The 26,224-nt window shown below is 36.1% G+C and overlaps 1 protein-coding gene across 2 annotated transcripts in view; it reads left to right on the forward strand.

The window, feature by feature from the left end:
• The window catches only part of Usp10 (ubiquitin specific protease 10), a 101,466-nt gene that overhangs the window by 44,974 nt on the left and 30,268 nt on the right, over positions 1-26,224 (forward strand). For both annotated transcript variants that reach the window (XM_069831953.1, XM_069831954.1), the window contains 4 exons: positions 7,994-10,000; positions 15,866-16,064; positions 18,689-18,935; positions 23,848-23,958. In XM_069831953.1, the coding sequence (XP_069688054.1) occupies positions 7,994-10,000; positions 15,866-16,064; positions 18,689-18,935; positions 23,848-23,958 (2,564 nt within the window). The remainder of the gene's footprint in view (positions 1-7,993; positions 10,001-15,865; positions 16,065-18,688; positions 18,936-23,847; positions 23,959-26,224) is intronic.

A 26,224-nucleotide genomic window follows, 5' to 3' on the forward strand; every position in this document is an offset into this window, starting at 1 on the left:
CTTCAGGACCCAATCCAAAGTATAGGTGGCATTTGTACTGTACTTTGGATTTGATCCTAAAATTTCAGAGTTTTTTGCTTCCCTTGTAAAAGTTTTTTGCACTTTAAGCCGACAATATTCTTTAATGCAATACTTATCTTCGAATGCAGAAACTGCTTATAAAACTTGGACAAATATAGTTCTCAAAATATATTCTTTATTATTTTATTATGTTCTAAAATCACACATTTAAATTTACTGCTATACCTGAAAGTTATAGTAAGTTTATGGTGAATTGTAGTTCTTCCTGTAACACTATGTTATTCTTTGACATCTGTGGCAAGGTTTGCAATATGTTCAACATCAGAGTCCTATCAACTCCACGCCGATTGTATCAATACACCACATTAACAAAAATGCAAATAAAACTTTTTACATTATTCAAAATCATTTTCTGGCAATGGATTTCGAAACGAAAAAGTAGTTCATCTCTGTGAAATGTGATTTTAACAATTTAATTTCAAAACCCATTTTCCTAGAGTGTTTCGAAATGTTATACCTATTTGTGTGCTTCTTTCACCATTTTGTTGAACTATGAGGCACGTCCATAAAGTAACTTTCCCACTCATCCCACAGCTAGTAAACCATATGTTGCGCAAAGCGACTGCGTGTATGTGATAGGGTAATGTCCTGCTCAGTGTTGCCATACCTACTGATTAAGCAGGAGATTTCCTGTTTTTCAATTGAATCTACTGCTCTACGTATTTTATTGTCAAAAGTCCGAATTTCTCCTTCGTTTTTGGCATGCTGCAGTCGCCTGGTTCTATGCCCGGATTTTCAGTTTATTACATATTATACTGTGTCACCATGTCTTATTTTTTAATCTTATAGACAAGTCAAACAAACAATGTTTTCGTCTCCCCAACGAGCTAGAAGTAAGAATATTCTTCTAGCTCGTTGTGTCTCCCTCCTCATAACGCGTCCCCACAATGATGCTTAAAGAGCAAGAACATGCGAAACAGTGAGAGAGTGAAGTGTAGGTAATGGTATTTTTATGTTGCATATCGTGCTCAGTGATCTTTTAAAATGAGTGAAAGCATCCCAGCAAGAAAGAAAAGTAAATACTCCTTCCCAGAATTATAAATCAGGGTGCGAAAATTATGAATAGTTTAAAGGGTAGTTATGCAAAAACAGGAAAAGGGATAATTTTTCGACTGTTATAATCGCAGCTACTGCCTTTAATATTATCTTTAAAATAAATCTCGTTCTGTCGAAAATCGTTTGTCAATATACGAAAATCTCCTCATTAATACATTTTGATGCGAAACATTGTCAATGAGACATTACTGTGTAAAAACAAAAATTGCATGACTTATTTACATACGCTGAGTAAAGTAATATTTAGCAAAATTGTTCCATTTCATTGGTTAGGGATGTGCTAGATATAGTAATGCAACAATATCATCTTTTTTACAATATACACTGTTTTGTAATTAATATTATAATACGAAGAGAAAATTCATATTTAATTAAACTACTGTATTCTCCTGTTTTTTTCGATGGTTTTCTCCTGATTTTCGTGAGTAGGTCGTGGCAACACTGGTCCTGCTACGTTGCTGCTGTAGACAATTTTCAGCAGGACGCCAAAATGTGCATGACGAGGAGTGCAGTAGGAGGCCGACCATCATCACAGACGACCTTGTGGAGCAACGCACCATCTGCTTGCTCATGACGTTAGGCCCATAGACCTGGCACAGCTTACGATCAATTTCAATCGGCGCTATGCCCTGTGCATTCAAAAATTTTATCACTAATCGCACTTTACACGCTGTGGTAGCTGGAATAGGAACGTCCATCTTCAACCAATGCAACGAAGCTACTGAGAGCACTCGGAAAGTTCTGCTAGCGCATGTGCCATGCCAGGACATTACTGTATCACGCACACGCAGTCGCTTTGCGCAACATATGGTTTACTAGCTGTGGGATGAGTAGGAAAGTTACTTTATGGACGCGTCTCGTATTTTGCTCAATTTAATTCTGGTATTAAGTTTAAATTTTCATTGTTTCTTTTACTCTGATGAATTTCACATTTTGTACTCCTTTAATAACTGTCTAATCGCTTACATAGGCTTTAATCAGTGAAAGATGTAAGAAAATATGCTAATAACACAAATGTAGCATTTGTACTAAAATTGTGGTTGCAATGTTTTAATTAACCAAATTTAACATTTCTTCTGATCACACAAATTACACAGGTCTCTGCTGTAATGTAATTTAAACAGTTATGCATGTTTTATCAATCCTTTCTACATCTATATTCCCTTTTGGGCTCTGAATAATACACTGTGTCCGAGACAAAATTTACCAATAAGAAAGTTTAATAACTCGCGTAATAATGGAGATAGGAAAATGAAATTTGCGGCAAATGAAAGACGGACATTTTAAGTTTTGGGTGTGATGTTGGCAACATTTGGTCATTGTTGTTGACATAGCTGTAATTAAAATGGCGTTCACAGTGCAACAAAAAGTTCAATGCTACTATTGGCTTGCTGAATTCAAGTATCCGAAGATAGTGGAGAGAAGATTTAGACAACAGTGGCATAGAAAGCATACAAGATTCAATTGGTTCAAAAGTTGAAACCAAACGACTTGCCTGCACGATATGATTTCGCTAGTGACATGTTGTTGAATATTGATATTGAAAATGGATATCTGCAGAAGATCGTGTTTAGTGATGAGTCCACCTTCCACGTCTGTGGGATCGTCAACAGGCATAATTGGGGATACATAAAAGACATTGTGTACAAGACTGTAGTGGCAGATTTGGAGGATCTGCATCGGAGAATTGTCGCTGCTTGTGCAACTGTCGCTCCAGAGATGTTACGAAACACATGGCAAGAACTTGAATATCGCCTGGACATCTGTCGTGCTACAAGAGGTGCACACATAGAAATTTATTAGTGGTCATTCGAAACTTTGGAAGTCCCTTTGTCAATTCCTGCAAACAGCATTTTCATCCATCCATTATTTGGTGAGTTATTAAACTTTCTTATTGGTAAATTTTGTCCCGGACACCCTGTATGTAGAAAATTGGCAAGTCCATTAAATATTTACTTATTTATTTATTTTAATTTTTACTTATTTTAGTGCTAGTACATTTCAAATGAACACAAGTTAATATAATATAAACTAGTCCCCACCTGAATGAGTAAGACTCATGCTCAGGAGGGGATTCCAATACAAACAAAAATAAAATTGAGAGTGAATAAATTACAGATTAAAAAGTGTTAAATATCTTTAAACTCAAACTATAAAGCCAATACTATTTAAAAAATTTTTTTTTTTGTTAATTAGGAGAGGATTGATTAGTGGTTAAAATAACATTAGAGTAAAATTTGTTTAATAATCTAGGACCTTGACTCATGCTATGATAAAAGCTGCATTGATTTTACAGACAATTCATATTTTTAGTTCTATATTTATTCCTGCTTTTGTTGTATTGATGGTAGTTCTATATCAGTGTGAATTGTTCAACATACTGAGAATCAACTACTAGATCATATTTATTTTTTATGTAAACCTTCTTTCAAACTCTTGTAAAGTAATGTATTAAGAAATGTTGGCATAATTCCATGAATCAAATGATCCATGTGTAAGAATATCACAACTATGGAAGAATAATTCATGAGAAAATATGTTGTCAAATTAATTTCTGCTCTAATAATCTACAGTAGAACTTGGGTTATAGCGACCTCGTTTTGTGCGACACCTCGTCTATAACGCCAGATATTCTGTGGTCCCAACTAATTCACCATAAGACACATGCTTTCCTACCTTGCTTAATACGACAAACACATATGCGTCTACCTCGCATATAACGTCATTTTCAACCTCAGTTTGGAATAAGATTTTCTAAGAACCAAAGTATCTTAAGAAATATTTTGTTGAAATCTGACCCTGACAAATTCTTTACATCTCCTTCTGTCATAGACCTCTGGAATGCAGGCGGATTCCCCACCCCATTGTAACCTGCCCGAATTCATGTGGTATTAGATCAGTTTCGGCAGGAAGTTTTCACTAAGTGCACGCATTTTAATGCAGAATGTCAACTAAAAGAAGTGAGTAATGCTTTAGAAGTCATTAGAATTATGAACATGTTCTATAAAGCTAGGGAAGGGAGCAGTGAAATTGCAACTGAAATTATGAACATAGAACGTAATTTAGCCCTAGAAAGTGTGTATTGGGCAAGTAGAAGACAGAGTAAAATGACTGATTACTTCACTTCGAAGTAAAGTAGTTTGGTGAGCACTGAACAAACTGTTTTAATACAGAATACTGTATTTATAATTGTAGGCCTACGTGTATTTTATTATGTTCATTGTAGGCTTAAAAGTCAATACATAAATCTAAAATAAGTCTAATTAAGTTTGTTATTTTTCATTTTCACCTCATTAGATTGCTAATGTGAATCTCGATTACTACGACACTCGTTTATAACAACATTATTTTTGAGGTCCCTTGGATGTCGTTATAACCAAGTTCTACTGTATATGTTATTAGCACACGAAATTTGAAAGTACCTTATATGTTCGTATATTATATAAGTAATGCTAGTGCATTAGATATTTTTCAAATTATTACTTCATAATGTTATCAATACTTCCATGAGAGTAGCTATTATACACTAAATTTACAGTAATGTAATATTTTTTTGTCGAATAACTTTTGTAAGAGACAACTTGGAAAGTAAAATATGAAAAATTGCCACCAATAAATATTGAACACTTGTTTCAAGTGTTTTTTATAATTTTAAAAATGCATGTATCAAGTTGAAGTTATGTTATATAAACAAAAGAACAAGTCATACTTTTACTAAAAATAATTGACATTTATTATTATTATTATTATTATTATTATTATTATTATTATTGTCAAACTCAAAGAACATACAATTAACCTAACCTATCTTTGTATATGTAACACTTGAAACACAATTACACACTGTAAAGTAAAAAAATTCTTCTTTCAACCTGTATGCATGGGAGGAATATGCTCTGATAACAGCACACACTACAGTTGAATCCAGAAACAAATTGCAAATATTTAAATATTACCACAGACATATTAGGTAACACCAAGGACTTCAATATTCTATGACATATTTGAACATTACTTTCTAAGTTTGTTTCATAGAGTTAACATGTAAAGTGCCTAGGTTTGGTATTAATTTAGTACGAGTTGGTTTTCAAGCAAGAGCATCTGAATCTTCCCATCATCTGTGAAGTTGTAAAGCGATATTATTTCAGTTTTGTGGTTGTGGACAATTTATATTTACAACTACTTCAGTTAGCTTATGGATATCGTTTAAATATATAATACTTGGAAGCACAATTAAAATGTCCGAATTGTTCTTTGTGTTCTACTGATTATTTTAAAATTTATTTAATATAAATATAAAACAGTAGTGATATTTGTCATGGACAGAAATCGCTGCAAAACTGGAGAGTGACTCCTATACGGTAAATATTAATTTCCTATGAGTGCTTGTAGGGGAGACTGGGTATGGTAGTCACACTTTTTTTTTTTTTTTTTTTTTTTTTTACGCAGTCACCAAAAGCAATATCCACATTTTCATTTCATTAATTTGTAGTCCACATGTTTCTGAATGTTTGGAAAAATAATTATTGGCTTCATTGTTATTGCAGAGGATTAATACACAAAAATTAATGAACATATACGGAATAAAAGAACATAAACACTACACAAACATATTATTGAAAATTGTTCATTGATGAAACTTCAAAATTATAGCCTAACAATGTGCTATACAAAATTAATCTGAAAAATCGGTATCACAATTTTGACAAAAGAAATGGGCACTTCCTGTCGTGCATTTTTCATGAGCACATTTCTTGCATTCTATACATTGTACCCACATTTGTTCAATCTGCTATTGATAAATAAATCAAGATATACTATACAAAAACTACCATCGTCTTCGCTATCACTACTTTCAGTTTTCTTATTTCGCTTTTTTTTTTTTGGATTTTGTTATTCTTTTCAGCTGGGAAAAGACGCTTCTTAACATCTGTAGAACATTGTTTCATTTTCTTCTTTTCAAGGTCCTCTTTTACAGGTGTGTCCGTGAGAATAGCCGAACATCTCTTTCGGTGGTCGTTGCCCCTTTGTTTTTTCCTTTCACCAGCTTTAGGGAAAGGTCTGATATCTTTTGGGGAAACAATAGGCTTAGTAGTCTCAACTTTCTGCAAGCCGCTGGAAGAAGGCTAAGGCTCAGGTAGTTTTCCTGCATCATTAATGTTTGAATTTGATTGTCTTCTACTCCTATACAGTCAGCATTTGCAATCTGTGACTACCAACCCCGTTCCTTGTGTGACAACCAACCCTGAAACGCTATATTGAAAATTTTAGCTAGTATGGAGGATTGTGAGTTTCATAACGATTTAGAAAGATCATCATATAATACATTGAATTACATGCTACAAGACGCTGAAAACATAACTTCACTGCAGTAAAAACTTCTAGAGGGAAATAAAACTGCAACAATCTGTAAATTTCATTCACGAGCACCAGTAACACAAAAATGTGGACAGCTGCTCACTCACTTGCCGGTAACAGTTGAAAGTTCACACAAATAGTCGAAGTAACGCTGCCATTCCCACAATGCCATATCAATACACAGAGTCATCTGGTAACAGAGTTATTAACTTTGTGACAACCAAACCCGGTCTCCCCTATTTTATTTGGCAAAATGATGTTTTTGTATTGGAGCTTAATGTCGAATTATTTTGAAGAACTTCATTCGAGTTATAATGTATTTTGTGATTTCATAAGTAAATGCTTGTTTTGAAATGAAATGAGTAAAACGCAACTAGAGTTTGCCGTATACAGTAAAACCCCGATAAGACGTTGTTCAAGGAACCGGGTGTAAACCGTGTATTAACCGGGACTGCGTATTAGGCGGGTATACTAATTTTGACTTATATACAGTATGTATTAGCATTTTTCTTTATTGAAATGCATGATTCATGAAAGGTAATACAGTATTACTCCATTATGTAATTACTGTACTGTACGTCAAACACATTTTACAATATGTACTGTACTTAATTCTTTCGGAAAAAAAGTAATGTGCATGTTCTCCAAGTCCTCATGTTTACCACACTTCAGTTTCCTGCGATTATATCTTCCCGATGACGTCGCAACTGTAGTGATTGAGTCGCGATTTTTTATTATCAATCTTAATGTCTATGATAGGATTCCTAATGAATCAGTTGTTTCTGAGTAAGAGTACTGTTCTCATTGTACTTCCGTAAGATTTCTAATTTTTCTGACACACAAAGCGCTTTTCGTTTAACACTCATTGTAATCACATTCACAGACACTTCAATAAAGGACAACAAATTGCCCAGCAAAAATTTCCAGAATTTTATTACGGCCGAGTGAGGAATGCTGTTTGAGAGAGAGGGTTAGCAAGAGGGTGAGGTATTGTAACTGTATGTAGGCTTTAACCACGCAGATAAGGTGTCGAATAAGAGAGCGTAACAAGAGGACGGGGTATACAAAGGTATGAAGTATGAAGGTTTAAATGCTCAGGTGAAGGGTCGAATACCAATACTTTCAGGTTAATGACACCAGTGAGTTCACTGACCAAGATGTTTCATTGCTGTTACAATACATTGCTGAAAATTACATAGAAAATATTCCACAAAAACAGCGTATTATGCGGGACTTGAGCACAACAAATGGGATATTTTATAAAGGCGTTATATATGAAATGTGCAGGGACCGGACAAAGAAAGCGTATTACACGGGATAGCATAATAATCGAGGTTTTACTGTATATTATAATATTGTCTTGACTTTTATAATTTTTTTTTACCATTTGTCTTTACTTTTACAGTTCATTCTTACTCTTTTTCTTACAGATGTTGTAATAAAGGAGCTAGATAAGTCTTTGATTTGTGTTGGGAATTGTAAGATTATTTGTTTACAGCATCGGGGGAATCTGCAGAAGGGTCTTCCAGTGCAGTTGGAGCAGCGCTGGATGGTGGCGACTGTGATACATCTGCTCCGCAAAATGCTTCATCCCCTGCTGCCCGTCAGATTCCAGGAGATGTTCCTGAAGAATCTCAACCTCTTGTGGGATCGGGTTCCCATACAAACTCGGTGTATCCCGATGCGGCAGTGATGTCAGTGCCACCGCAGGTACCAACATCAGTACCAGCAGCAGCCCAACCACCGGTGATCACAACAATGTACCATCAGATTGTGCCTGGTTTACCTCTCTCTAATGTGTATGTAGGCAATGTGACAGCCAATGTGAATGTGCACGGCTTTATGAGTGCCCCGATGGGACCGTACCCGCACCTGTCTCCACAGCAGGTTTATACTGGAGAAGTTCCCCACGAATCCAGTACTCCGCCTGTAAGGAACGGACGAGAAGCACGACGTGGACGTTCAAATAAAATGAATAACAAGCGTGTGGAGGGACAATACGTGGACAGGAACTCTGCAGGTAGGCATACTCAGGACGTCATACCGACGCAGCCACCTCCTTTAGTCGATTCACCTCCAGGAAACTCTAATATTGCACCACAGGGTTTTCCTCCGTTCATCCCCATGCATCATCCGCATTATCAAACACAGTACTACCCGCCTCCGGCGCCCGCACATCTTTCGCATCACCCTTCTGCTCAACATGCAACTGGGACACCCATTTATCTGCCCAGCCCCCACCCGATATACTCTCCGGCGCCCATGTATGGAGGATATACACCCCATCACCAACCCCCTGGTGCTCCCCCCATAATGCCCTTTCCAGCCATGCAGAATACTCCTGTGCCAACCACAGAGAACTCTGTATTGGGGAACTACCAGGTGGAAAGCAGTGGAGCAGAGGAACGGGTTGCAGCACCTCCAGTAGTGGTCAACAAGGAAACAGACGAGCACCAGCAGAAGCAGTCACCATCACCTTTGCAACCGTCATATCAGCCTGAACCGGTACCCGAAGCACCGGTAGTGTGTCAGCAGACTCTGAATACAAACAGTGAACCAGTTGCTAGTGGACATAATGTGAAACCTCCGAGTTACCAACAGCAACAGAGTGAGGAGGACGAATATAATCAGACAAACTTGATGAAAACTGTAGTTGTAAATAATAGGAACGTGACCGAACCTCTTCCGTTCACTGAAAATAAACAAAGTGTTGTGGGTGATGCAGTAAACAGAAGCATGCAGCAATCGGCAGGACATCAGAATTTTATTAATGATCCTTCGTCTAAGTTTTTATCAGAAAAGGTCAAAGTTCCCACTAAGGAGGTTGATAGTATAGCTTTAAACCAAGCATCTCGAGTGAATATAAGTGAAGCAAGTGCATTAGGAAGTGAATCAGACATGAAAATAATCGTCAGTGGCAACACACACTCTTCAGCAGTAGTTGACCAGGATAAGTGTCAAGTTGTGGACGTTAAAACACCTTTACCTCGTGTTGATGTTCCTGCATCTTCAAAGCCAACAGTTGGACACCATGTAGATAGTGTATCCCCATTTCCTGGTAATGCCCAACAACCTGTAAATACTCCAACTGCTGTGCAGCATCAGCCAAGTGGACAAAATGTTACGGTACTGCCTACACCTAGTCATTCAGTGGAGGTGCCAAGCACTCCGGTGGCTGCTGCGCCTAGTACCCAAAAGTCATGGGCTAGCCTGTTTCGAACTGATTCTATGTCGAGTTCTCCCATGGATTCAGGAATGATGATGGCAACTGGCGCCCAGGCCAGTGGTGCTTCATCTAACAAGCCCCTAGCATGTGTGAAGCCATTCCAGAATGCTGTTACTGTTGCATCTGACACTTCCCGCAGAGTTTCAGACGGATCGTCTGCAACCCAAAATGTGTCGCCTGTTTCAAGTCCTGGAGACAGCAGTACAACAGGGGACAGAGACAACTTTCCTCAGTTAGCATCACCTTCAACTGATGATCCACATCTTTACAGACTTGGAGGTAAAATTCAATCTTTCTTTTGCCTATGTTACAGTAGCAAATTTATTGACATAAGTACGAGACAAATTGTGGAAGTTCCAAAATAATATATATTTTTTTCAGGAAGTAGAAAACTGGGACATGCAAATCACAGAAACCTGCAGAAAAGTATATTCTATTATCCATGTGCTAAAAAGGATAAATGTTCATCTCCCCTCTTGCTTAAAAAAATCCCTTGTGCAGACGCTTGTATTTCCCTATTTTGACTATGCTGACATTTTACTGACTGACCTCTCCAGCGACAAGAAAACGAAACTTCAACGTGCTCATAATTTGTGTATACGTTTTGTAAGCAATGTTCGTAAGTATGATCATATTACCCCATCCCTGGAAACAATAGGTTGGCTTAAACTAGATAAGAAAAGAAATTTACATTCACTTCTCTTTCTCTTTGAAATCTTGAACTCTTCTATTCCTTCGTACCTGTCGTCTCGCTTCACTTACCTTTCTTCCCACCACAATCTGAACACACGCTCTCGCCATGAAACAATACCAACGATACCATCCCATCGCACCTCCTCATACTCATCCTCTTTCATAATAGCCCTGCAAAGACTCTGGAATTCGCTACCTGCTAGCATCAGGGACTGTGGAAATTGAATTCAAACGCAAACTAACTAGGCACTTGGTCAGTAATTGATTTCTTGTAAATAGTTTCCTTATCTATCACAAAATATTTCAATATCCGATAATTTCATCACTATACAATTCTGTTATTCTAGGTTTAATTTGTAATTCAGTAAATATAAAATATTCTTTGTTTTTCTATGATAAATTATCTAGCTTTCATTAGTCAGGTAATCTTTTCGTACTTTGATTTTTATTGTAATTGTAAATTTAATATTGTAATTTTATTTGAAGAGTCCACTGCAAGAATGATGGATGTCACTTTTTTGTCGAAAATGAACCAAGACCGTCATTGCATAGCTTAAGACATATAGAATGTACATAGAGAGTTACATGGCATTAACACCGATAGTCATTGTCCAGTAATGATCGGAAAATCACAGTTAAGCTTTCAGCGATAAGCATTTCAAACTTTCAATCACTTCTCCTGTAAAATGTATTCCAAATGACATCCATCATTCTTGCAGTGGACTCTTCATTTGTAATTGTAACTGTAAATCTAATACTAATTGTAATTTTATTGTTCATATTATAGTTGTAATCCCCTGGTAGAGGGGCAGAGAAGGCGTGACGGCCTTATCTCTACCAGGTTAAATAAATAAATACTAATACTAGAAAAAACTGTAAGAAGCTTTCACTTTACCCCAAAGTGAACGATAATTTTATGTCATGCATGTTACGTCCGTTCTAAAGGTGTCAATAATAATGATTTTATTTATTTTCTGTGCATTTTACAGACAATCTTTTGGAAATGTCTGGTTTTGTTTGGAAATATGAGGGAAATGTTCACTTTGTTCGAAAAAAAAAAAGCTATTTGATATTTATAACAGTAAAACATACTAGCATATTGTGAGCTCTTTTACACCCTAATGGGAAAATATGTGCCCAGAACCTCTATTGTGGGATGATGGCAACCTCCCTGTGCCTACTACATAATCAACTGTACCGTAACACTTTTACAATATTTTCAGTTAAAATACATTTAGCTCAACTATGTGAATGCACAAGTCTCGCGCCGTGGCGTCGCAGTCTAAGGCATCCTGCGTAGGACTCGCGTTACGGAATGCGCACTGGTTCGAGTCCTCATGGGGGAAGAAATTTTCGAAATTTTCTCATGAAATTTCGACCATTGTATGGGACCGGTGTCCACCCAGCATCGTGATGCACTTGGGGAGCTACGATAGGTAGCGAAAATCCGGTTCAGCAAACCAGCTATAACGGCTGGGGGGGATCATCGTGTTAACGACACGATACTTCCATTCTGGTTGGATGATCGTCCACCTCTGCTTCGGCATGTGGGCATGAGGCCAGCAGGCGGCTGGTCGGACTTGGCCCTTCAGGGCTGTAGCGCCACAGATTTACTTATGTGAATGCACATTATATGAAAATAGAAATATGGATTGAAAGCTTATCTCCCTCGATATCTTTCACTTTCATTCTATTGTATCATGAAAAAATGAGTATATTATAATCAGAGACCGGATTGTAAAGGGAAAATTTTTCATCAAAAAAGACATAACCGGAAAAAAAGGACTATATTACTCCCAGAAAAGGATGCTATTTTAATTGAAAACATACTTCAGCACATTCATGGATGCTCATAGTACAGACAAGCATTTATTTATCGCTTCACAACATAAGGAAAGTGTTGTATTTGATCACATTCAACATTTCAATATGTTTCATCATGATTATGCCTCTTTGAATGCAGAATGTCTTTATAAACAGAAAATGACTGCTCAACATCAACTGAACCAGAGGTGAAAATTTTCTTTTTATCCTGAACTCTAAATCGGCACATTTTATTAGTTTTTCAATGTCTGGAATCAGAAGAGCGATATTTATTTTCGCTTTCTCAGGAAGTTATAGGCCTATCGGACAAAATATAGAAAAATTATCTAAATGTTTGCGATATTCTGTCAAAAAGGACCAAAATAAGATATATTTAAAAGGGGGGGGGGGGAGGGAATATGGACTAAAAAGGGGGGGGGGGAAAGGGAAATCAAAACTATATTCATTTGGCCGATGGAAGATAGTTTTGAACATGGTAATTAATTATTTCATGTTTTTGTGTTGAAATAAAAAAAAAGGGATTCCCTTTAAAGTCCGGTCTCTAATTATAACACTTTTACAATAATTTCAATTAGCAATAAGATGTCATCACTCTTGTACATAGAAGTGGAAATGACCGATTTTGGATGGATTGGTAACTGCAACACACAGAATTATTAATTGTTATAACTGGTTTTTGATGCAACATCCAGCTTGTAGAGTTCATGCATAGTGGTGACTTCAAGAAGAAAAACAGCTGATGCAACATCTCTAAACGCCAATCCAATCTGGGGTTCACCTGTTATATATCAGAAATGAAATTGATACTCTCAAACTAAATGTTGGATGTACTGTAGGTATCTGTATGAAGAATTATATATCATCTCCATTTTCCACTACCATGTGTTTCCTCTTGTAGAATTGTATTGTATTGTATTTATTAACATTCCATGATATTCATGCATTGCTTCACAGCTAGAATATGGAACAAGTCAAAAACTTAATACTATTATAAAGTCCTAATTTATAGTCACAGTCTAGATGAAATATATACAGACGAGATTTACAATATAGTCTACTAGTACAACACAAAGTTTTAGTATCAATTTTGTGAAGCGTTATTGAATGTCATGAATTCACCTACAGAATAGAAGGTGTGAGAAATTAGGTACTTATTTAATTTGGCCCTAAATAATCTTATGTTTTGAGTTTCATTTTTTATATCGTTAGGGAGGCTATTAAAAATTTTTACTGCCATATAACAGACTCCTTTTTGATAGCATGATAGACTTGCCGATGGAGTATGAAAGTCATTTTTTTGACGTGTATTTATGCTATGAACTGTTGAATTAGTTACAAAGTTTTCACGATTACATAAGAGGAAGATTATTAATGAAAAGATATATTGACAAGCCATGGGCATTATTTGTAGTTTTTTTTTAAATAGTCCTACACGATTCCCTAGATTTGACACCTACTATTATTCTAATTACTCTTTTTTGTAATAGGAATATACTGTTACTATCTATAGAATTTCCCCAGAATATTATTCCAGAACTCATTACCAAGTGAAAGTATGCAAAGTATATTGTTTTTAAGGTATTGATATTTACTATCTTTTGCATAGATCTAATAGCAAAACATGCTGAATTTAGTTTGGGAGTAATTTCTTTAATATGATTTTTCCAATTTAACACATTATCGATTTTTAAGCCAAGAAATTTGGTTGTTGTTGTTTCTAATAGGGATATATTATTAATTATTGCGCTAGAAATTTGCGAGGTTGAATTTGGACAGGATTTAAATTGAATTATGCTAGTTTTGTTACAATGTAATACTAATTTATTGAAGAGAATTTCCTCTGTTGAAGATTGGAATGTATTGGAGTTATTGGCTGTAATTACTATACTTGTGTCATCTGCAAATAATATGGGATGACCTACATCTTTTATTAGGGGGGCAAGATCATTTATGAACACTAGAAAAAGTAGGGGATCTAATATTGATCGTTGAGGAATTCCATTATTAATAGTTCCCCATGCTGAGGCAGATTTCATAGTTGTATTTATTTCGACTTTCTGTTTCCTGTCTATGAGATATGAGTAAAACCATTGGTATACAACACCTTTAATTCCATAATAATCTAATTTATCTAGCAGCATTTTATGATTTATACAGTCAAAAGCTTTGGACAAACCACAGAAAATCCCTCCAACTTGTAATTTTTTATTAACTGCCTCCAGAATTTTGTCAGTTAAACTAAATGATTTTCTTCAGCCTACTTCACTTGTTAAAGATGCAATGAAAGATCTTACGGAATGATATTAATACATTTTACTAGGGAACAGGATTGGTTCTGCCGGTGACATGTTGCTGTGCTGTAACTAGTTAGGCAGCCTTCGCACACAATCATGTATTCCTTAATAAATTCTGGCTCATGAGAAAGAAGAATGTGTGTGTAGGGGAGTAGTGGGTACAGTGAGACACAAAATATTAAGACATATATCTGCAAGTGATAATTCAAGTATTTTTAAAATAAAATGCAATAGAGAGAGACTTTAAAACATGGAGTATAATAATACATAAACAAAAATGTTAATAGATAAAGGACATAATATACAATACGTGTTTGTAAAAAAAATGCAAATGTCTCACTGTTCCCATTCAGGAGGGTACAATGAGACATCACAGTGTCTATTAACGGACATTGAAATGATTTACATTTATTTCAAAAGAAAGGAAAGCTTTCTGTCTCTTTATCTTGCCATGTTCTGTAGGCTTATTTAGAATCATTTTGATGTCTGACTTCGAAACCATTGAAACATCTGGAACATTTGGAAAAGTGAATTTTCCATGACATTTCAAATTTTTGCGAAAAAATTAAATGAATTTTTGGTGACAACAAAGCTTATAATTATAAGAATTTAATGTAATTCTTTATTGTTTTTTAACATTTCTTAAATTTTGTGAATAATTTTTTTATTTATGAAACCATAAAAACGTAATGTATCCATTATTTTAAGCTACAGTTCCTAAATTGGTTACTAGTATGTTTATTTTTAGTGCTAGTTACTGGTAAATGTAATATAATTACAGTTTGTTTTTGCAAATCATTGGTACATGGGGACAGTGAGATGTCTCAGTGTACCCTTCAATGGCATGTCTCACTGTTCCCTTTACGCATAGTTCATTTAAAAATGACGCCATCACTTCAAAATTAAAACAAGAAAGACGACATTTTGCCAAACCTAATCTCAAATGCCATAGTATTAGGTAACAAACATTCATATTTATATCTCATTTGTATATCCAATATAACCTTCATTAAACACAAGCCAAAATTTTATTTCTAGAATGAAAAATTACGAATTATTTTTTCATCACTCACCTTTATAACTAGAATCAAATCGAGAATGAAAATACTGTTATTTTACTCATGCAACATACAACTCCACTGTTACCAACATCTCAACATAAAAATTTACCATCTAATAAAATATGTCTCACTTTTCTCCCTGTCTTACTGTACCCACTTCTCCCCTACGCTGTGAATTTCATCCCCTAGTAGTGTGTGTAAAGATAATGTTTCTAATGTCTTGTAGAGTAAAATAGTACTCCAGGAATTGTTTTTTGTATCTCTTGAACTAGAATTTCTGTCGAAGTACCAACTTGATCACAAGGCTCTAAGCCTCCAGCCTCGAGGTCTGACAAACAGAAGCAATTGGTGCTACATCAACTCGACATTACAGGCTTTATTGGCTTGCCCACCATTCTACAATCTAATGAAGGCTTTGTCATTACCACCGAAGCGCTCTGGCAAGTCTACTACTCCTGTTATTGACAGCATGTAAGTATTAACCGCTACTACTACTACTACTACTACTACTACTACTATTATTATTATTATTATTATTATTATTATTATTATTATTATTATTATTACTTTCGTTATTACCATTACAGAGCAATGAACTTACAAAAGAATATGTTGTTGTTGTTTTGTAATGCCAGGTGTTTGACAAAGTCATTTGACCTCTTGCACTCCAATATTTTTCAAAGATATTATTATGATCAGCCACTGAAGCACAGATTTTGAGGTGTTCCGAATCCATTTCTTGGTTTGAGTTGCACAATGGGCAGTTAGGGGACTGATATATTCCAATTCTATGCAGGTGTTTGGCCAAACAGTCATGGCCTGTTGCCAATCTAAATGCAGCTACAGACGATTTTCGTGGTAAATTGGGAATTAATTGTGGATTATGATGCAGAGAGTTCCATTTTTTCCCTTGAGACTGTGTTATCAAATTTTGTTTGTTGAAGTCTATGTAAAAAGGTAAAGGTATCCCCGTAACATGCCATGAAGGCATTTGGGGGGCATGGAGGTAGAGCCCCATGCTTTCCATGACCTCGGCACTAGAATGAGGTGGTGTGGTCGGCACCACGCTCTGACCGCCTTTTACCCCCGGGAAAGACCCGGTACTCAATTTTATAGGAGGCTGAGTGAACCTCGGGGCCGTTCTGAAAGTTTGGCAACGAGAAAAAATCCTGTCACCACGTGGGATCGAACCCCGGACCTTCCAGTCCGTAGCCAGCTGCTCTACCAACTGAGCTACCCGGCCGCCCGTTGAAGTCTATGTAGATTTACTAAATCTTTTCACAGAGTAATACGTAGATACGGAGTGGTTAAATGGCAAGTTGTAGCCGATTTAAGTGAACACCATATTTTAACGTTTTGGTGGCTACTTCATCCACACACAACCCCCAGAATGTCTGGAGGACCACACCTGCTGTTGGTCAACGGGTCCATTGGACCTAGCTGGGAGATCTTGTTGATCACCAGCTTTCCCTCCTGGAGGACGATTTTAGTGCCATAACAGGTCAGCACTAGGAACAGAAAAGTAGAAAGAGGAGGAAGGAAAGTGAAATGAACCCCTAGGCCTCGAATGCTCTAATGCCGTTGGGGTCGAAGAAAGTAAGAGTTCAGTCTGAGGACTAGATAGGAAAGGGTAAAGAGAGAATTAGGTATTGGATAGAGGAAAATTATACCAAATTCAGTCATTAACTCATCAAGCTGACCAGTGCTAATTGATGAGTAGTCCCTCCCTTTAGTTCAGCTTGTAAAATTATTCTTACTAACAGCTGCACCACGGGAAGGTAGGGATGGGACATTGGGTATTTGTCCAGGTTGGTTCTTTAAAGCCTTCAATGGGAAGGATTAATGGCTCTCCCCCCTGTATCTGACAGATACTCTTTTGCAGCCACAAATAATATATGTCAGTACTACGAACCTCCTGGCTAACCCATACAGTCTGCAGTTAATATTAACCGCCAATACAGAAAGGATTAATGTTCCTGTACATATGGAATTTGGAGCATTATTTGTTATTAGTACTTCAATATTGTGAGGTAAAATCTTTACTCATTAGCTTGTTTTTGTTAGTCTTGTTTCTATGGCTCCTTTTTCTTCATCTCTTCTGACTTCGTGTCATTTAATAATGATGAAAATACTTTGGCAAGTTCTGTTTTCTTATCCTGACTAAAACCTCTAGAATTCCATTGTAGTAACTTCACGTTTTCATCGTTCTTCCCTCCCAAGGCAGTCCCCACCCGGAGATCCGACCGGGGGACTATTACTCCGGAATATTTTACTTTGGGATGCAACATTTTAATGAGCTGATTTGAACCATTTTCTTGAAGGACACCATGTTTTTAAGAGTTGGTGGTTGTACTGTCCTTTCTCAACCCCCTATATGAAAGGAGGACCACACCTGTCTTTGGTCAGCGGGTCCTTCGGACCTAGCCGGGAGGGCTTACTTGAGTCCACCGACTGTTCCCCCTCTGCCTCCTGTGGGACGCATCTCTATGCCATGACAGGCTAGCATAGATAATTACCTGTTGGTCTGCGGGAGATATTTCATTTCTCTCCTACCACTCATTTCTGAGAGGCATTCCCCGATCCGCCACCTGGGGACGCGCCCTCTAGGGGTTACAGGTTCCCCCGAACAGGCAAAACATCAAAATTCAAAATGGAAAGAATCATTCAAAGATCCAAAACTAATTCCTGATCTACCTCGAAAATCTGCCGTGGCCATGTTTAGATTGATTACTGGTCATGATTGCCTCAGTAAACACCTCCATCGTATTGGAGTACTGAATTCACCTAAATGCTTACTGTGCACCAGAGAAGGGGACATGGAGATGGAGCACCTGGCTAATTGTGAAACTCTTAGGACATTTGTGGACCTTCCATCAAAATATTGGGAAGCAAGAAGGATGATGACCTCATTGTTAAATCCAGAGCATTAGATACACACATATTGATGAAAATTTAATATTTTAACAAATATAGACATGCAGTTATAAAATATAGGCGTGAGTTGGATTAAAAGTTGTACATGTTAATGATACTTGCCTTGTATTTCTTGTGCACAATTTCTGTTTTCGAATTGGTTATATTTCTCTTGACTTCAGGGTCCAGTTTGTTAACGAGTTTTTGCCACTATCTGCGGCAAATCGCCTCAGGGATCGAAAGGAGAAAGCCTTGCGTAAGGATGACGGTAGTATTGATGTCCAGTGTGGAACACCATTTGAGCCCAGTTACATCTACAAGATGCTGAATTCCATTCGAAGTGACACCTTCAAGGTAGAAGGAAGACAAGAAGATGCTGAGGAGTTTCTTGGATGCCTTCTCAATGCACTTAATGATGAAATGCTTGAGGTAATGTACCGTATATTTACAATTTAATATTATACATTGTGTTAATGAAGTATGGGATATTGCTAATAACTAAACTGCGGGAGTGCGGGCCCTTTACCGTCAAGTTAAGTATGACTGGAGCGTTCCGTGGTGAGTGTAATGAACTCTCAGGTAAGCAACTCACTGTGCGTGCTTCAGACGTACAGTCTTGAGTATATGAATTGCATACATACAATAATCATACATTTCGTACTTATCTAATTGATGTGATGTCGACGGAATCTTTTTCTTTACAAGAAGGAATTACAATATACTCCTACAGCTGTACATACGTAGATTGTCAAAGGAGAAATTTCTGCGTTTATCAGTTAGAATATGTTTGTACTGCGAAAATCTTCTTCTGACATCACATGAGGTTAATGGAAAGTACGTGAAAAGATTTACATTGTCATTTAAGTTTTTGTCCTGTTTTTTTCCCACCAAACTGTTCAACACTGTATAGCCATTATTTTTATTACACTATGTAATTTGTTGTTTACGTTATCAGGATACAGTCCTTGGTGTACCTTGTTAATTGTTTCCGATACTTTCTCAATTAATTTAATATTTTGGCAATCATATTCTGGTACGAAATTGGTAAATATTCTTTACATATTGTTGCTTCTCCTGGAATATGTTGATTTGTGTATTTTTCCAGAAATGATATAAAGTGGAGGTTGTCCAAAATTCTGAATGGAATGTTTGTGTGTACCAACATGTCACTAAGTCTATATTGAATTGTGACCGACTGTTTGAATGAACTCGATTGGTTCTTGTTTGAATTGCGTTCAACATTTTCCTTGTGTGCTTTACTATTACAGTGTCTTTCAAAATAGTACTTCTTAGTTCGTAATAATCTGAAATTATACACGACACATACAACACTTTCTCCTTAGGTTAAATATATCACTTCCGAATTGTTGCACCAAATTATTTAGTATTGCATTTCGTGAGGAGTTGTTTTATGCATTGTAATGTTGATGGCTGAGAACCAGTCTGTTCTAAGTCTAACTTTTTATAAGAAAGAAATCTGTGTTCCATTGTGTTCCAGTTCTTGTCTGCATATATGAATCGAACAAAATTGTAAATATTCCTCTCCATAAGGTTGCTATGAAGCTATTCCAAAAGTGTGTTACGAAGCTTTGAATGTCAGGAGCTTAAAATATCTCTTCTGAAAAAAAAAATAGTAAAATGGACTTGGAACAGTCTGGTTCTGAGCTATCAATATGTATCATTTCATACACGCAATTCTTCAGTATGACAGCTAAGCACACTCCGAATGTTTCGGATTCGACGCATGGAACATTATGACGAAAGGCAAGAGAGACTTACGTCATACTCTATACCCGTCTGCATGGTCAACTGCAATCGCTGTATTAGGGCCCACACTCCCGCGGTCTACTAATAACTCATTCATTTTAATGAAAAAATACCAAAAACAAAAGTTGTTGGAGATATCTAACTAAAACTTACGGCTGTGGATTCACAGATGTGGCAAAGAAATGACACTTTTTTTTTTTAAATGGCACTCTATATTAAATTTTACATATTTGAAATCTCCATTCAATTTTACATACAAATAGAAGTTTGACTTAGCATAAATGATGCTCTCTTGTAAATGTTATGGTTCTTTCAAATGCTTTGATAATGTAACACAAAATAAATGTGTGTATTCATATGTAGTAGGCCATGAAACGAACAAAACAATAACATAACTGTTTCAGAGAAGGCATCGCTCATGAGGCAACTAAGTCAGGAAGTAATTGGGTAGGATGGCCAGTTCTTTTCCCCCCCTCCATTGCATACATCCCTGAATACATACATATTACACTAATCAGACTTCAGGTGCATACAAACGATTGTTCTTCCTCTTACACACACAGTCAAGTGAGATGTACTGCCTGATAATAGATGTACATATCAGCCAGAGGCCTGTTAATAGTATTTATGTTTATTTATAATTTGGTAAATTCCTGAAGGCAACTTCTTGATCACATGAATGTGTTTTCTGTTGGCATATTACTTACATCATTAAGGCCCAATTGTATAAAACTCCCTGACTAAAGATCAAATTTGATCGAAGATCGAAAAGTGAACCGAGTTCAGACACTTCTTCTATTGTATAAAACTTCTCTGCGATCAAATTACCTAGGTTCAAATGCAATCTAAGTTCACATGAAAAGGATTTGGCAACATCGCAATACGTGATGCGCGGACCATGTTATAGAGGTTTGTTCAGTGTAGCCAATCTAGCGACTTCAACTCTTTTTCAACAACAATTTCTTTTAACTTTTATATTGCTTAAATAGGGATTTAGTGACCATTTTAGCACCCCATAGTGACAAAATTTAATCTTTCTTTGTTGATAATGAGAAATCTAGCGACTTTACATTTACAACTACTTTTTGGCGACTTTCCGTACACTCTGTTGGAGACACTGGTTTTTTTTTTTTTTTTTTTTTGCAATGTAAATAATGGCGGACAATAAGAAGAAGGTTGACTGTTCTCCAAGTTGTTATCATGTTATGGTGTTTGATACTGCTAAACATAATAAAGCTTTATAAAACTACAATTTTCGTTTAGTAATACAGTTAATTGAACATTTATGAATGTACCTATCATATCCATTAATAATTAATGGTTGTTATAAACATAATATAATTATAGGTTATGTTATTTGATACTGCTGAACACAATAGAGCCTTATAAAATATAAGATTGTTTGTGTATTAAGGCAAGAAATTGAAAGAAATATATATAAATGTACCTATCATATCTATTAATATTAATAATAATGGATATTTTATTTGCACAATCTGTCACTCGTATATTTCAAACAGAAAAGAAAAAACTGAACTTGGATCATCTAACTTAAATGGGAGAAATTTCTTCAGTCAAAGTTGACTTTAGTTTGAGACAAATTGATCTCAGATTAGACTTTATACAACACAAAATTCCAAGTTCAGCTGAAACAAGGATCAATTTAACCTCTGATCTAAGAATAATTGGTTTATACAATCGGGCTTAAGCGTTATAAATTCTTCAAATTTTGATACTTGATATTGAATGAATTTTAATAATTTTGGATGGTCATAGACAAGCTGATTATAGAATAATTCCTTTCGGGTTCTCAGCCAGGTGAGTTGGAGATTTGCTTCCAAGTTTCGACGGCTAGCTCTGCCATCTTCTTCAGGGAATGAAGTGATGTGGGACCATGATGCTGATTATAAGTAATATCAACCCCTTAAGATGGAATAACTCATGTGGCCTAAATATACATAGAGAAATAAGGTCTTACTTAAATTTGTACATTAAATAACACACACCTTAATTAAGAGAATAAAATAAGAATGGCTGTTTGGATGATTGTCTGCTCATCTGCTTGTAATAACTAGAAATGATGATGATTAAGGCTTTCATGACTCATACTTTGTAAATTTTCAATCTGGCATTTGCCTTTGTGACTGAGGGATAACATGAAAAACCTGAGTAATATTGACTGGCCACGTGGTTTGAACCCTGGACCTCCTGAATGCAAGATTAATGCATTATCACTGAGCCACTTATTAAGTGAATTCGATTTTGTGTATTAGTAGTGATTGTAAAATTATGTTCCATAGTGTTTCAGTGCAGTGTTTCTCAAACTTTTTTGAAGTGGGGATCACTTTTTTAAGTCAGAACAGTTCCGTGGACCACCTTACTCTTGTTCCCTTCGAAAATAAATGTATCATTTTTGTAGCATATTATAATACTAGTATATTTATATTTTAAAATAGAATTAATTAATTAATTATAATAATTTGGTAATTATATTTTTGTAGCCAATCACAAGTAACTTATAACAAATTCTGTGCATTGTTAATTCATCGCTTGCATGTTAGCAGTTAGTTGTTTGAAATCCTTCTTATGTGGTACACGCTAGTAGCTGTCCATGTCTCTGTTAAATAGTGCCCATTATAAATAATGCAAAACTGGCTTCGATCCGGATCTTTGAAAAGAAAGAAATATGATGATACACTTCATTTAAGCAGTGCTAATAGTTCAGAAGCTGTGTGTGAAGAAATATATTACTTATAGTGCCATTAAAGAAATATCTAGTCCTACTAGTAACTATTCAAAGAAAAAATACTTTCGTAAATATAATAAGAGTTATTTGGAACTTGGATTTGCTTGGTGTGGCAATGAGAGTGAACCAAAACCTCGGTGCGTTGTTTGTTACGAAGTGCTTTCAAACAAGTGTATGAAACCCGTGAAATTGAAACGGCACTTCGAGACAAAACACGCAAGTGTAAAAAGTAAACCTGTCTGATTTTGAAATAGCCGGAGTCTAAAATTTTTTATATCGTCATCTGGAAAAACAAATAAAAAATTAATGCAGAAACATGCCCGATTTTCAACAAGTAAAGGTGCAATTTGGCACGTTCTATTATTGGTGTACGACGTACAGTACGTGCCCATTTCATGGGTGTCGGCAAAACTATTAAGAAAGTCATAAATACATGAAAAGGTTCGGTACTTTGGTCCTCTGTTATGAATTCGGGTGGTCCCTGGCTGGGTTACAGCCTCGGCACCAGATACGCAGGGAAAAGATGGCGAGAAACGCCATGTTCATAGTGCTTTAAATCCCTTGTTGAGAGTAGAGTGGGAAGTGGGTAGACTGGTAGCGTAAGAAATTTCATAACATATAAGTAGAAAAAGTGAAACGCGATTGCCATGTGTAATTTCCAAAGTCTGAGATTTTCAGCTATAGTGTGATACACAATTCGTTTGAACTTTATTTTTTCTGTATTTTGAAGGACCGCAAGGACAGAACTTGAGGACCATAGTTTCAGAAACGCTGTTTCAGTGTACTACTATAATTTTACATTCTCGCCCAACTTGCTTGTGTTTACAGCTCATCAAACTTGTTGAAGAACCAGCAACAAAATCAACTCTTAGTAACGGTGATATTACTGCCAATGGTGAAACATCTGCGCAGAGTCAGGACGAGGATGAGGAGTGGAAGGTAAGATGGATCTCGGTGATTATTCTTACCCCACCCAAATAAGCCGGCCGTGATCAACGTCCAGTGTTGCCATGGTGTGCTCGTGGTGGGAACAGCAAGCCTGAACATGTGTATGGCTATTGTGTCGCTACACATTAGCCAAAGGAAATTCAGGAACAATCCTTTAGTAAATTTTGTCATTTTAAAGGCCCACTCCAATGGAAAATGTCTGTTCTCTCCCCTCCCCCAAATGATAGGTACTTCACTGATAATCATTTACCCATATTAAGTCAGTTGTTTAGAGCAATTTACCAGGGTGCGCCATCGGAGGCTGGTCTATTCCACAACAATATTGAGATGAAACGATGATGGAGATTTATTGGGATATTACAGGGGAACAGGAGCTCTCGAAGAAAACCTCTATGTTACCTGGACCACTCTTGCTTGCCCAACACAAGTCGTAAGTCAGGAATACATCAGGGATCGAACCATGAGTCCAGCGCTTTAGCCACTTGACTGCCATAGCAGCATATTCAGAATATCGTTTATTCTAATAGCCTCCATTTTCCTATGACTGATGGTCAAACCCGCAGATCACTGTGATAATTAGAGACGAAGTTCCATCTGTGTTGGCAGCATATTATGTCTTTGAAACACGTAACAGTAAGCTTGCCAGGTTAAATTTAAAAGTCATATTGAGTTCAGATAAGTTTGTGAAATATCATATAAATCAGTTTTTTATTTTTAGTCAATCACTTATCTTATTAAGATGGCAGAAATGGATTATGTTACATCAGGATACAATATTAATATACATCACGAATATTTTCGACTTACTTTCAAGTCATCTTCAGGTGATAGTTTACTAACAAACAAACATTTGAACATGGTGAAAAATATTTAAACACATCTATAAAACACTAATAAATAGTCTAACCATGCATACTTTTTCTTAAAATGGTTAAATGGCGTACATAGTATTAAATTAACATTCAAATAGAAAACCTTCCAGTGGATATAATTATAATTTATACAATATATTAAAAAGGCAGGCAATTTGCCTGAGTTGTAAAATTAAAAACGTTTAAAATTATTATTATTATGTAAAACTGAAGACTAGGCTTGTTCAATATATGGGAAGACTGTATGAAGTGGATTTAAAAGAAAATCTCGGTCTATTCGCCGTGGTGAGAGGCATAATATCTGAAAAAATTAATCAAAAAGATGTCTTAAGAATTTTGAAGAGAAAATAAGTGATAAAAGCCTGAAAGGAGCTTTAATCACTAGAGCTAGACCGCACAGAGTATTCGGATTTTTTCCTCGTTCCTTAATTTGATACACTCTTTCTTTTACACTCCCCATTAAAATATGCTGGTGAGGGCCTTTAAATAAACATTTAAAATTATTTGTATGGAAACTTTTTTTGGACTTGTGCATTCAATTCCATGCCTATTGCGTAGAGTTTATTGTAATTTGTTCTTGCTGTTTTGCAAAAGTTTTTACTGACCAAAATTTCAAGTTTAGTTGGAATAGGTAAGGAATTTCAGAATGTACAGTAGAACACTGCTTATCTGAAACAATGGGGGACAACTGATTTCAGATTAGCATTTTTTCGAATAAATCATACATTCCAGAAATCCCACTTCTCTGTGAAGGGGGACAAAATATTGTTAAAAAAATCTGTTGTTATCCTGGTACTCTAAAATTGTATTAATTCGACTATACAGTAACAAGAGCTACTTAAAGTAATAACAATAAGATATTTTCGCAGTTTCTTTGCTGGTGATGACAAAACATAAAGCAATCTATATCGAAGGATTTCACCATTTTTTATTCTCCTCACAGCCTTTAGTTTTTCTTCAATTGTAATCAGTATATATTTGTTTCCACGACATTTCAATAAAATATGTACTGTACACTGTAATATTCGCGCATACTACTGGAATATACTGTATCTAATGCTTCCAACTGCAGGTTAAGAATTCACGCTGTTATTTTATTGATTTATGTTTGCTGTGAGGCTACTAATCCTACACAATTGAAGCAGGTGCAAGCATTTCATGGGTGACAATATCACCTCTGGGACATTGTCAGATGTTAGTCACCTAATGAGCAACCCTCTTTAAGGGGAGAGGATGGTATTTTTTGGTGAAAAATGAATAAATTAAAAAGAGAATTCTTCAAAGTACTCTGTGATATGTATGAAATATATAGCATTTTGTGCACTTGTCGAGTGTTGAGACGCCATTTTTAAACTTCCTGCGTTATGGATTTTTAAATCACTCTC

Source organism: Periplaneta americana, chromosome 7 (assembly GCF_040183065.1).
Source record: "Periplaneta americana isolate PAMFEO1 chromosome 7, P.americana_PAMFEO1_priV1, whole genome shotgun sequence".
Taxonomy (NCBI): Eukaryota; Metazoa; Arthropoda; class Insecta; order Blattodea; family Blattidae; genus Periplaneta; species Periplaneta americana.